The sequence below is a fragment of the Helianthus annuus genome, chromosome 1 (assembly GCF_002127325.2).
Source record: "Helianthus annuus cultivar XRQ/B chromosome 1, HanXRQr2.0-SUNRISE, whole genome shotgun sequence".
Lineage (NCBI taxonomy): Eukaryota > Viridiplantae > Streptophyta > Magnoliopsida > Asterales > Asteraceae > Helianthus > Helianthus annuus.
This window is the reverse complement of record NC_035433.2, coordinates 61,455,308-61,467,204: the sequence shown is the minus strand read 5'-3', so window position 1 is coordinate 61,467,204 and position 11,897 is coordinate 61,455,308. Positions and strand designations below refer to the sequence as shown.

Genomic DNA, 11,897 nt, shown 5'->3' with positions numbered 1-11,897 from the left:
TCACCCTTTAAATTCACCCTTTAGGTGTGCCGCGTCAATGATAACAACAGGTCTTAGATTTAACATAAAGCTACGAATCTGAAAATTAATGAAAATGAAATGAGACAAAAACCCATGTTACTTTAAAAAAATAAAAGAATCTATAGTATATAATGTATAATTTACCGCCGCCCCTAAAGCAACAAAAACCATTTCAAAACGACTCTGCTCATCAACCAAGATGTGTGTAACGCTTCCAGGATTTGCAAGTTTTAAATTGTAACAATATATTGGTAGTTCCGCAAAAGAGTCTCGTGTAGTTCCTTGTAGTAGTTCAAGTGCATAGCTTTTACCACGCCAAGCTTGAAGGTTTGTTATCTCAACCTCGAACCTTTGTCTAAAATCTTTGACAATCTCTTTCGCTCGATATATCCTACCACTGTCTTTTAGTTGTTCCTTCAAAAAGTGACCCAAAACCTTTGGGTTAGCCTGACGAAAATGTGGGTGTGTTTGCGTCTTCGAACAGGTGTGACTATCGTTCATATATTTAACAAACCATAAATTGCCACAAGGAATAGCATGAGCCTTAAATCGCCATTCACAACCATCACCTAGGCATGAAACTTCATACCGCGTCTTAGATGATCTATCAACTTTAAACTCGAAATGCTCTAACAAAGATTTCTTTCCCAACTCGAGCTTCATCTCTTCTTTGTTATTGAATATATGACCGGCATCGAACACTATAGATGAAGAACCTGATTGGTTGTGAGACGTTAAAGATTTTTCATAATTTTTTTCTAAATTTGGACACTCATCGTTTAAAATATCAAAACTTTCTTTTAATGGAATATTAGATCTGGAGCTTTTAAATTGTTTAAACAAGACAAACCAGATGAACCAACATCAGACTCTTGAATAACATATAATTTATATAATTCAAAAGGATTCTGCATCGCCAGATCAAAAAAAAATCTAACATCTCGATCATCAATAATATCGATGGGATCAGTAAACGTAGACATCCGGTATGACAACCGTGTAATGTTTGGAGTATCACACATCTTAGAAACATAGTTTAAAAAACTATTATATGAATGATCTGTTTCAATTTCTAAACCACGTCTCCTTGAATCGACACCGGTAACATACTCAATGTTTCCGTTAATCAAATCCCACTTCCCCCCAGTATAAACAACAAACTTGACCTTCATATTGTGAGATAATCAGCAAAAACAAATTTTCTCTTAAAGTTCGTTTTTAAAATTAAGTGATCTATATAAATTCAAAAACAAGGCGTCTTGAAATTCATATAAAACGTCTTGAAATGGTACAAGGCGTCTCAAAAAAATAAATGAAAAAAAACAAAAAATACACAAAAAAAATAGGGAAAAGAATGGCTCAAGCCGACTAAAGAGACAAAAATGGCTCAAGACGCCCAGACACGGCTCAAGCCGACGGCAAACGTCTCGAGCCGTATTGATTAGCAGCTAGCCACTTTCAAACGTCTTAAGCCGTCTCAAACGTCTTAGCCAAGACGTCTCAGCCGTTCAGGTAAAACGGCATGTTTGTCGGACACGTGGCACGATGTGGTTGGACAGCCGTCAAGACGTCTAAGCTACTTCAGACGTCTCCACGAGACGGTTGACCAGGCTATTTTCGATGGTTTGACCAAAACCTTGACATTTTGGCGATTTCCCCAAAGTATTTATAGATAAGAAACAAACCACATCACATTCAAGGTTAGTTTGTGTATCGTGGATGCAAACATATGAAATCACAGAGGATTGTGAATTTTAAAAAATATACCCAAACTACTAATTTGGGCAAAATGCAAACCAAACAAAGAATACTATCATGATACCCACCCACAAGTACATTATAGTTACCTAGCTAAAATGGTATATAACTACCACTAGTTAGGGTATAGAGGAAAAATTACCTAAACTAGGTAAATAATAGAAACCCATGAATGACTATATAACAAAATAACAACTCCTAGAGAGAAATATGTTCACTTACAATTTTTATTATAAATGCAGATGGTCCAATCACTTAAACTATTTATTTTCTTTGCATTTTGTTGGTCCTTTATCTTTTTTATCTATCTCAAAATTTGTTAGTGTAATATTTTTGTTTCGCATTGTCTTCCACTACGCATGGTCTAAAAATTATTAAGACTCTTACGTTATGAGATGTTAAACCGGATTGATTAATGAACTGGTCGCAACATTAATTTACTCAGATTGATTGAACCGACCTCAAAAACCGAATGGCGTTATGATTAATCACCTTTAAGAAAGAATTTGAATATCACGCAAAATTTTAACACTATATTGTTATATTGTTACGTTGATTATCTATAAAAGAAATACTGTTTTCTTTAAAACAATGAAAATAATTTTTTTAAGTGTATTTAATGTAGGTACCAGAAAATATAAAAGAAAAGTCTTCTTATATTAGTTGGCAAACACACTCATAGATAACCCAAGTTTAAATCTTGTAATTTGTATTATTATATATAAAAATAAATTTTACTTCAAGCCGACCCAACCACTAAACCGAGTCATTGGTTCAACCATCATTCGTAAAAAACCAGCCGGTCCAACCAGTGATGAATACCAATGTGAACCGATGGGAGATCCGGGTCCCGGTCCAAGTAATCCGGTTCTAACAACTTTGTTAGCCATACCCTTAGGTTTTTGCTATTTAGGAGAAAAATAAAACAATATGCAGGAAGTGAAGTGACCACAATGGCTTAGTGGAGATGGCAATGATAAGAGTTATTGCAAGTCACACATTGCTTTTTTGATGATGTGGGCAAAGGCTGCCATTTTAATGATGTGTGTGTGGTTCATAATGGTTAAAGATTAAAAGTTCCTCACTACCCAACCCCACAAACACAAAGAAAAGGTCAAAACAACAAAATTTTCAATAAAAACAAATAAAAAGTTTGAATCTTTTCAAGATCCATGTAGTATAGATTTGCATTTCAAAAATCATTATTTAATAATGAAATATCAAAACCAAACGGTCCGTCGGGGTTAGTTTGATATTTGACGGATTTTAAACCAATATGTAAACCAAAACGTTCGGTTTGGTTTGAAGAAAGAAAAACCCGCCGGTTTGAAAAAGTAAGAAAGCCCATCACAGTTGAAACCAAACAGATGACCGGTTCGGCCTAGACCATGAAAACCTTCTAACAAGAGGTATCAGTTCTCTTTGGTATGCCAAGTCTAGTTGGTGTGCTCACGTTGACACACCCTTGTATTATTTTGACTCTTTTATAAAATTCATCGGGGTAACCCTTTACCAAAAAAAAAAAGAGGTATCAGTTCACTAATGTTTTATTTTTCATCAATGGTCAACCTTATTATTTTCTGCATCTAAAATACAACAATTTAGTAATGAGTTAACTAGCAGTTAAATTTCTCTAGTCTAGATCAAGAATCGTTTTCAGTTTTCACCATTAATATGCAACGCATCGTAATGACCGAACCCATGATACAATACTTTAATAGGATTTTCTTTCCCGTATTCTTCTTGACCGTATTCAGCAATAGATATGAGACCACCTGAATCTTTATCATTCATGTACACCGAAATTGGCATCCTGCATGAAAATAATGCCTTATTAACTTAAAGAGAACCACCCTCTGCCGTTTATATTCCTGATATTACTATCATTATTCACTCAAAGAGTGTGTTTTACTTACATTTTGTGTCACGTTTGCGTATAAACACATTACATGGGACACGTATGAGGCAAGGGGAAACCTTAATCCACTCATGAACAAGAACATGTGAAACAAGTGAAATGTCTTGGAAATTTCTTCCTACCTAAAACATGTGACCATTTATGATGTACTTATAAGAATGTTTGACTTTGACTTTATGGGCATTCTTACAGAATAATTTGTAAATCAATTATGGATAATATAGGGTAATGTAACTGTGTGTTTATGGTATTCAGTGTTTTTGCATGATTATATCATTTAGACTGTGGGGTGTGGGGCGTGGGTTGGGGCGGCAGTTTGGGTTCAACGCCGGCTGCTCCACCCCGGGCAAGCGTTAGGCATGGCGTTGCCCCTTTGGCGTGGGGCGGGGCGGGGGGGGGGGGGGGGGACATAGCTGGCTTTGGTTGGCTGGTTCGATCTAGCCGTTGGGGGTAGCCGTTGCCAAACCAAAAATAAATAAAAATCCGCATGGCTGGCCACACCACACCCCACCCCTATTTTTGAGTATTACCTTGTGGATCCCACCCTCGCCACGTGTCGAGCAATGCCCCCAACCCAAGCCCCTCCACACCCCATAGTCTTAACATGAAAATTGGCTAATTCAGGTGTAACCTTCCAAGAATAAGTGTTTATTGGAAGTCCGGACGTTAACTAATATAAAGTGTCTAAGAGTGAATTTATGACACGGCACAAACCTAACACAAAATTAGTGGGTTTCAGTTTAGTCTAAACAGGGGGCCGGGTCCGAGAGCCCGTTTAGCTAATCGTGTTGACCAGGCCTTACTTTATTAATGTTTTTATGTCATGTCTTAAAAAGGTAAGAGTATCTTACGCCAAAATTCAAACACGGAAAGAGAAATTGGCATCAACTCTTGTATTTTAAACATAACTTCTTATATACATTTGTGTATGTTTTGCTGCAAATTTTGTAATTTTATGTCAAAATTTAAACACTAAAAGAGAAATTGGCATCAACACTTATATTTTAAACATAACTTTTTATATATATTTGCAAATTCTGTAATTTTAGAGTGTTAATATGCAAAAAAAAAAAAAAAAAAAGGTTAAACGGGTCATGTCCATGTCAACCCATGAATATTTCTGTCGTGTTCAGGTTCAATCGATTGACACGACTTCCTGGTCCGTGACAGATCTGACGAGCAAAACCACGAACCCAACCCATTTAACCCCGCTGCCCTAAACATATGGTGGTGCGTTGAACTAGATACACATCATGGAGTGTGAGAGGGAGAGATTCTTACTTGAGAACATGAGAAGCCATTAGCAATTCAGGTTCACCTCCCCATACATGTGGCTTCCTTATTTGTGACACATATGAATCAAAGTCGCCTTCAATGAACCTGAATTATGTGTATGTGCAATTGATATGTTAACTTCAATAATAATTGCTTATAAATCCATCTAACTTCTAAAATACAATGCATATACATGAGTATCTAAGAAAAAGAACCTAAACATACAAGAATCAGTTCATGTTTTGCAGGTAGGGCTGTAAACGAACTGAACGTTTAGCGAACAGTTCGTGAACCGTTCAGCGGGAAGTTCGTATATGTTCGTTCGTTTATTACATGAACAAACACGAACAAGAAATTTCGTTCGATAAGTTAAACAAACGAACATGAACAGAGGTTGCATTCGTTTGTTTATGTTCGTGAACGTTCGGTAATATGTTCATTTGTGTTTGTTCCATCGTTATCAAAGGCGTGAAGCACACTCAAGGTGCTTAGGCACCGATTAGGGCCTAGGCGATAGGTGCAAAAAAAGCGTGGGCCTGAGAAAAAAAAGTGCCCCTAAATAAAGTAAACTAAAAAGTTCATTAAAGCAATAAAGTACTCAAAACCAAAGCCAAAACCAAAATGTTCATACTCGCACTTAAAAAGTCTCAGATAACAAAATACTCAAAACCAACATGTTCATATTCGAAATCAAAAAGTTCATAAAAGTAATAAAGAGTAAAATCCGAAAGCAAAAAAAATACTATAGAAAAAGCCCTATAAATACTGCAGAAAAAGTGGAATTTTCGAATTAATACGAACTGAATATTACTAAACGAGATTTTGATCTTTAGTGATATCATTTGTTGAGTGTTATGTGCCTTGTGTCCAAGGTGTGATGCAAAACTACTATTGAGCTGGGGGTCTCACTGGAAGCAGCCTCTCTATTCCTACGGTGTAGAGGTAAGGTTGTCTACATCCTCCTTAGACCCTACCTTAGCTTTGCTATTGATGGGATTTACTGAGTATGATGATGATATCATTTGTTGGTAAAAGCCATATAAATACTGCAGAAATAGGGGATTTTGTTACGAATTAATGCAGAAAAATATTAAATATCATTAGGGTTTTGGCTGCGCTATAATTACCTTGGAAGCATAAGCGCATTTATTGTGAATCGCCCAGAAAAAACGCCTAGGTGCCAAAAGCGCACGCTTTTGATAACTATGGTTTGTTCATTTAAAGTTTTAATATTTTATTGGTTTTAGTTATAAAAATTTGAAACCATAGTCAAATTATACGCCTCCGCTAACATCACTCATTTGACCATTTCAATTTCAGTTTGTGTTAAAGCTTGACAAACTTCTTAATATTTTTGTTAATTATGTTTATGATACTTATGTCAACTATGTTTAGTTATGTTAAGTACTTATTTATCCTTTGGTGGATTCTTCGTAATCTTTCTGATGAAAAATATAGATTTTATTTTGAAATGTATATAACGTTTGTTTGTGTTCATGAACATTTGTCTGTGTATGTTTGTGTTCGTTTACATTCAGTAAGTGTTCATAAACAGTTCATGAACATGTGTTCGTTCGGTTCGTTTACAGCCCTATTTGCAGGTAATAAAGGAAGGGAAAAAATCGTGCACAACTCACCATTCTGTCTCTTCCCGTCTTTTAACAAATTCATCAGCCACCTGCAAAAATGCCAGATTCAAAACATATTAATATGAAGCAAAAAATATATGTGATTTCTGTAATCCGGCAGTTTTTTTTTTTAATTTGCTCAGAACTGGTACAAATGAAGTCGAATGCAGACTTGGGTCTTATGTGGTCTAAGTAGTGCTGCAAACGAACCGAACGAATGTTTGTTAAGGTAATATATGTGTTCACAAACTGTTCATGAACACTTGCTGAACGAGATTTTCGCTTCGTGTTCGTTCGTTAAGGAAATGAACGTGTTCGTTTGTTAATTTTGGCAACAAACGCAAACGAACGTTCATGAACACAAACTAATGTTCATGAACACAAACTAATGTTCATGAACAGAATATACAATACACTCATACTTATTAAATATTTTATTTGTCGGAGTTTTGAAGTATTTAAATAAAAAAGAAAATATAAAAATTGAAAACACTATGAGCTATCTAACACAAACGAACACGTTACCGAACGTTCACGAACATAAATGAACGAACGGGGCCCTGTACATGTTTGTTCATTTAACTAAACGAACAAAATTTCCTGTTCGTGTTCGTTCATTTATTAAACGAACCAACACAAACTAACTTCCCGCCGAACGCTTCACGAACTGTTCGGTTTGCAGCCCTAGGTCAATAGTTTTCAGTATATGGCTGGCCTCCACATACATTAACTTATAAAAAGAATATACTTTTTTGTTTTTATTAAAACATACTTTGGAGCGTAATTCATCAGCTAACTCTCTTTGCAGTCTCTCATTAGGAGCAGGCTTTCCTGATCTTATACAAGCTCCATGAGCAACGGCCCGAAACAAACATCTTCCATCCCCGGGTATTCCTGTACAAAAAGCTCGAATTTTTCATCAAATTTGACATGAACCGAACCAACCTAGCGCTTTTTGACCTATGCTGTTAATATCAGTGATATATCGGTTATCAATCCCCATTTAAAATATCGGTGTCAAATATCCAGCAAAATATTGCCATATCGGTACCGATATTTGACCGATATATCACCGATATCAGTACCTTTCTTCTTAGTTCAACCATTCATCTTTCTTCTTATTGCTGCTATTATTGTTTTAAGTCTTAATTGTTAATTGTTAGTGTTAAATGTTGGTGTTTTAAGTCTTAATGAGTTCCTACTTGCTACAATTGTTAGTGTTTTGCAAGTTGCAAAAGGTTAATTCGTTAAGGTAGGAGTGTATACTGAATTGTCAGTGTTAAACTGCTATATATATATATATATATATATTCTGCTTGGTATTAAAATTACCGATATCCCACCGCGATAACCTGTATCTCAAATATCGGTCCTTGACCGATATTTTACAGCATAAACTGCTTAGTTTTTGACACATTAGATATCTCACCGATTACTGAATAGTTGGTGTAAACTTGCTTTCCATGTGAAAAAATGGTGGTAGAGGAACCACAATCGTCTTTTTTATTCTCTTTAGCTTCGGCATGTACGCTTTCAGATTCAGAACTTGAATTACAAACGGATAATCCAATTACAACTCCGGTTGACGCACACCCTTGCATCCAAGATCCAGGAACCAAGCTCCATTTCAATCTTGATATAATCCCTTGTTTCGGGAACAAAAACCTTAGATTCATATTGCAGGACCCAACCGAAAGACCACTACGGGGCGTTTTTTGTAACCGCATAGCACTTTGAACAGTCAGTGACCGCCAGTTAGTCCTTTGAGTTACGATGGTTGATTTTGCAACATGATTTGGTTTGGGAGTACAAAACGGGAGATGAAAACAGCATGCGTTTGATGCAGATTGCGGCATTAGATTTTGGCGGGTCCGTCTTGGACTGAGGATTTGTTTTACGCGGGTTTTGATTGGAGAACAAGCGATCATGTTGTCATGACTCGTGGGTTAATCGACACTGATGCTGTTTGAATGTTCGATCACTGTGCACAATGATAATATACGATTTAGATCGATGGCAATTGAAGAAAAATCACATCACTGAAACAAAAATTGAAACTTTCGCAGTCGAACGTGAAACGTGTTACTATTTTGTGATATTTGCCCTAAACTATATTCCAAAGAATACATCAAAGCTTGCCCTACCTAATTTTACAGCATTTTCTTCTCTATTCTGCTGAAGAAAACGAAAAACAAGCGTAATTCTCTAATCATGATGTGTAGATACATACGAATTGCTCCTAAAAACGAATCATTTTCCCGATTTCCTAAAACATAAACCACAAACTAGCAAGCCATATATAAAGTTCCGGTTCATCACTTTTCAGAATTTCAAACAGTAGATCGATCAAAACACACATCGAAACGCATAAATTTCAAATCTTTATCAATTCAGATGAAACTAACAAACATAAACAGAATAAACAACATAAAGAACCAGAAACTTTGTCCACAATAAAGTGTTTATTCTAATTCATAACATGCATTACAAAACACACAAATCAGTGGTGCATATTCGACAAATAATCACGAGTTTAATCTACATATTCAAATTACTCATAACTCATAACCTAACTCATCAAATTTATCCAAATCTTAAATAATTAATATAAACTGTAACCAATAGTTCAAAATTCCAGCTGAAACTACAAGAACAGAATCTGAGAATTGCAACATAATTTCATAAAAGTGTAAAAATGGGTGAAAGTTGAAAAGCAACATACATACATACATACATACCTGTTGAAGAATAGAAAAGTAATTAAAAAATGATAGTATCAATGTGGAAACCCTAATAAGAAATGGATTGAAATGTGAGAAATGGAATCAAAGATAGAGATGAAAGGGAATTGAAGGAAAGAATGGAATCATAACATGTAATCCGGAACTTTCTTGCAGCTTCTGCAATGGTTAATGGGTATGATAAGAAGAGGGACCTTCAAGTCTTCAACAACAACTGAATTGTGACAGCGTGTATATGGGTGTTTAATTTAAAACCGGTTCTGGTTGAAACCGGGTTGTTGACCGTTTCTTTACCCATGGACTCATGGATAGGGTGGTAAGGATAAATTGCACTTTTCGTCCTTTATCTTTCAATGTTTTGACATGTGCGGTCCTTTAATTTTAAAAATTACACAGTATGTCCTTTATGTTTGCAATCATTAACGGGGGTGTTCTTTCAGTTAAACCCAGTTAACTTTTTTATGTTAAAACCCCTCACGTGTAACTTTGTAAAACTCCTTAACAGCAGGGACCATATGTGTAACTTTGTAAAACCCCACACCTGCAACCCCTTTCTTATAAAAAACAGAGACGCGGGTGATTTCTCCGACGAGAGAGAGAGAGAGCGGAGAGAGAGAGAGAGACGTAGGTGAGAGAGATAGATATGAGAAGGAGAATGACGGTCGGCCACACCCGAGGCGGCGAAGGTGATTTCTCCGATGACTCGACGACGGCAGCCGTGGTGGTGATGTCTCTAATGACCCGATGACGGTAAACATGCGGCATTGACGGTGGCTGTTGAGTGATGACGGTGGTTTAATTGATCTGGTGTGTTATTTGGTAAATTTTGAGAAGAATTTGATGAAATTGCAGAAGTTCAAGAGTTCTTAAAATAGTCAAGATCTGGTGTTTCCATTTGAGAAAATTTGTGTCATCAAGTTTAATTGATACTAAATAAGTGATATTTGGTAAATTTTGAGAAGAATTTGATTAACTGGATGTGTTAGATAGAGAATTAGGTCAGCGGAGAAGATGACCGGAGAAGATGGTCGGAGAAGATACCGGAGAAGATGGCCGGAGAATATTGCACATATGGTCCCTACTGTTAAGGAGCTTTACAAAGTTACACGTGAGGGGTTTTAACATAAAAAGGTTAATTGGGTTTAGCTGAAAGGACACCGTCCGTTAATGATTGCAAACATAAAGGACATACGGTGTAATTTTTAAAGTTACAGGATAGCGTCTGTCGAAACATTGAAACATAAAGGACGAAAAGTGCAATTTAGCTGGGCGGTAATTGAACCGAACAAGGCCATGTTCATGTTCGCTCGTTAAGGAAATAAATATGTTTGCGAACTGTTCACAAACGCGTACCGAACATAAGTTTTTGTTCGTGTTTGTTCGTTAAGGAAATTCAGTTGTTCAAGAACTGTTCACAAACGCATACGAACATAAGTTTCTATTCGTGCTCGTTCGTTAAGGAAATTCAGTTGTTCAAGAACAGTTCGTGAACACCGGTCTGGAATGTCGCAGCCCCCGACCCCTACCCCGGGAGCGGGCGCTGCGAGATCCAGATGGGTGGTATAGGTGTTTATTAATTTAGCAGTGGAATACATCAGGACCATAGCTAGGAAATATGTTTATCAGAGTAAAACGCCAATTTTTATAAAAGTAATTTATTGGGATAAAATCCAAGTTCATTTGACAATACATTTGTAGGAATAACCCTATTTTATTGAAAACAAAACTTCTTCTTTATTTAGGTAACTTTTATAACCACTTTTCCAAGCCTTCAGTGCTCTCCAGCTGGCTTCTATTTGGCTTTCACATTGTGTTACCTGAAACGCGTTTTGAAAACATTTTATCAGCAATAAATACTGGCAAGTACATTCTATTTTGGTAAAGCATCAGTTGTTTACATATTACAATATTAAGGGTGATTACAATGTTTATATATACACAATTACTCGGTCAGTACGTGTCACTCAACGGATCTGTGACTATGGTCATATCACACATTGGATACCCGTGCCCAATTGTGAAGGATATCAAGTACTATATACAAACCCCATAATACTGGCAGCAATTGTAGAATTACAAAAACTTAATCACTGTAATTGTATTTGAAAACATTTGAGGTTTTGGTAAAACAGTTTGACTCATAAAAACGTACTCTCAAATATTGAGAAAAAGTGAATGTAATTACCTTGTTGGCTTAGGTGATATTACTATGGCTTCCTGATGATTCTCCTGAATATTATCTATTAAAATTAAACAATGCACATGTTTTAGTAAAATAACCCAAATCACATTAACCGTACACTCGAGACCGAATTCCAATGACTGAGTCGGGCAGAGCCGACATGCATTACGGAATCCTAGATCAATCGGGTGTACACATGAGACAGAATTCCAATGACTGAGTCGGGCAGAGCCGACATGCATTACGGAATCCTAAATCGATCGTGTAGGGTAATAGCAGGGTTATAGTACTTACAACGAGGCAGAGTGTAACACCCCGTGTTTCGAAAGTCAAAGTTAAAGTCAAGATTGAAGTCAAAGGAAGAAAAGATTGCT

At 36.4% G+C, this 11,897-nt stretch overlaps 2 protein-coding genes across 4 annotated transcripts; both read right to left on the bottom strand.

The window, feature by feature from the left end:
• On the bottom strand, window positions 1-1,193 carry LOC110895678. Its single transcript, XM_022143032.1, has 3 exons — window positions 872-1,193; window positions 166-737; window positions 1-78 (listed from the first exon to the last, which is right to left on the bottom strand). The coding sequence occupies exons 1-3, from the start codon at window positions 1,191-1,193 to the stop codon at window positions 1-3; spliced, it is 972 nt and encodes a 323-aa protein (XP_021998724.1).
• Window positions 1,194-3,295: 2,102 nt separating this feature from the next.
• Window positions 3,296-9,600, bottom strand: LOC110867368 (OVARIAN TUMOR DOMAIN-containing deubiquitinating enzyme 4). 3 transcript variants are annotated; one of them, XM_022116436.2, is made up of 7 exons: window positions 9,474-9,571; window positions 9,339-9,390; window positions 8,030-8,581; window positions 7,373-7,494; window positions 6,610-6,650; window positions 4,979-5,077; window positions 3,296-3,592 (listed from the first exon to the last, which is right to left on the bottom strand). In XM_022116436.2, exons 3-7 carry the CDS (start codon window positions 8,526-8,528, stop codon window positions 3,436-3,438), a joined length of 918 nt encoding a protein of 305 aa, XP_021972128.1. In that variant the 5' UTR covers window positions 8,529-8,581; window positions 9,339-9,390; window positions 9,474-9,571; the 3' UTR covers window positions 3,296-3,435. The 3 variants fall into 3 exon arrangements, with proteins under 3 accessions (XP_021972128.1, XP_021972133.1, XP_021972126.1); XM_022116441.2 differs by lacking the exon at window positions 9,339-9,390 and having other exon boundaries at window positions 9,474-9,600; XM_022116434.2 differs by having other exon boundaries at window positions 9,339-9,562.
• Window positions 9,601-11,897: the final 2,297 nt, after the last annotated feature.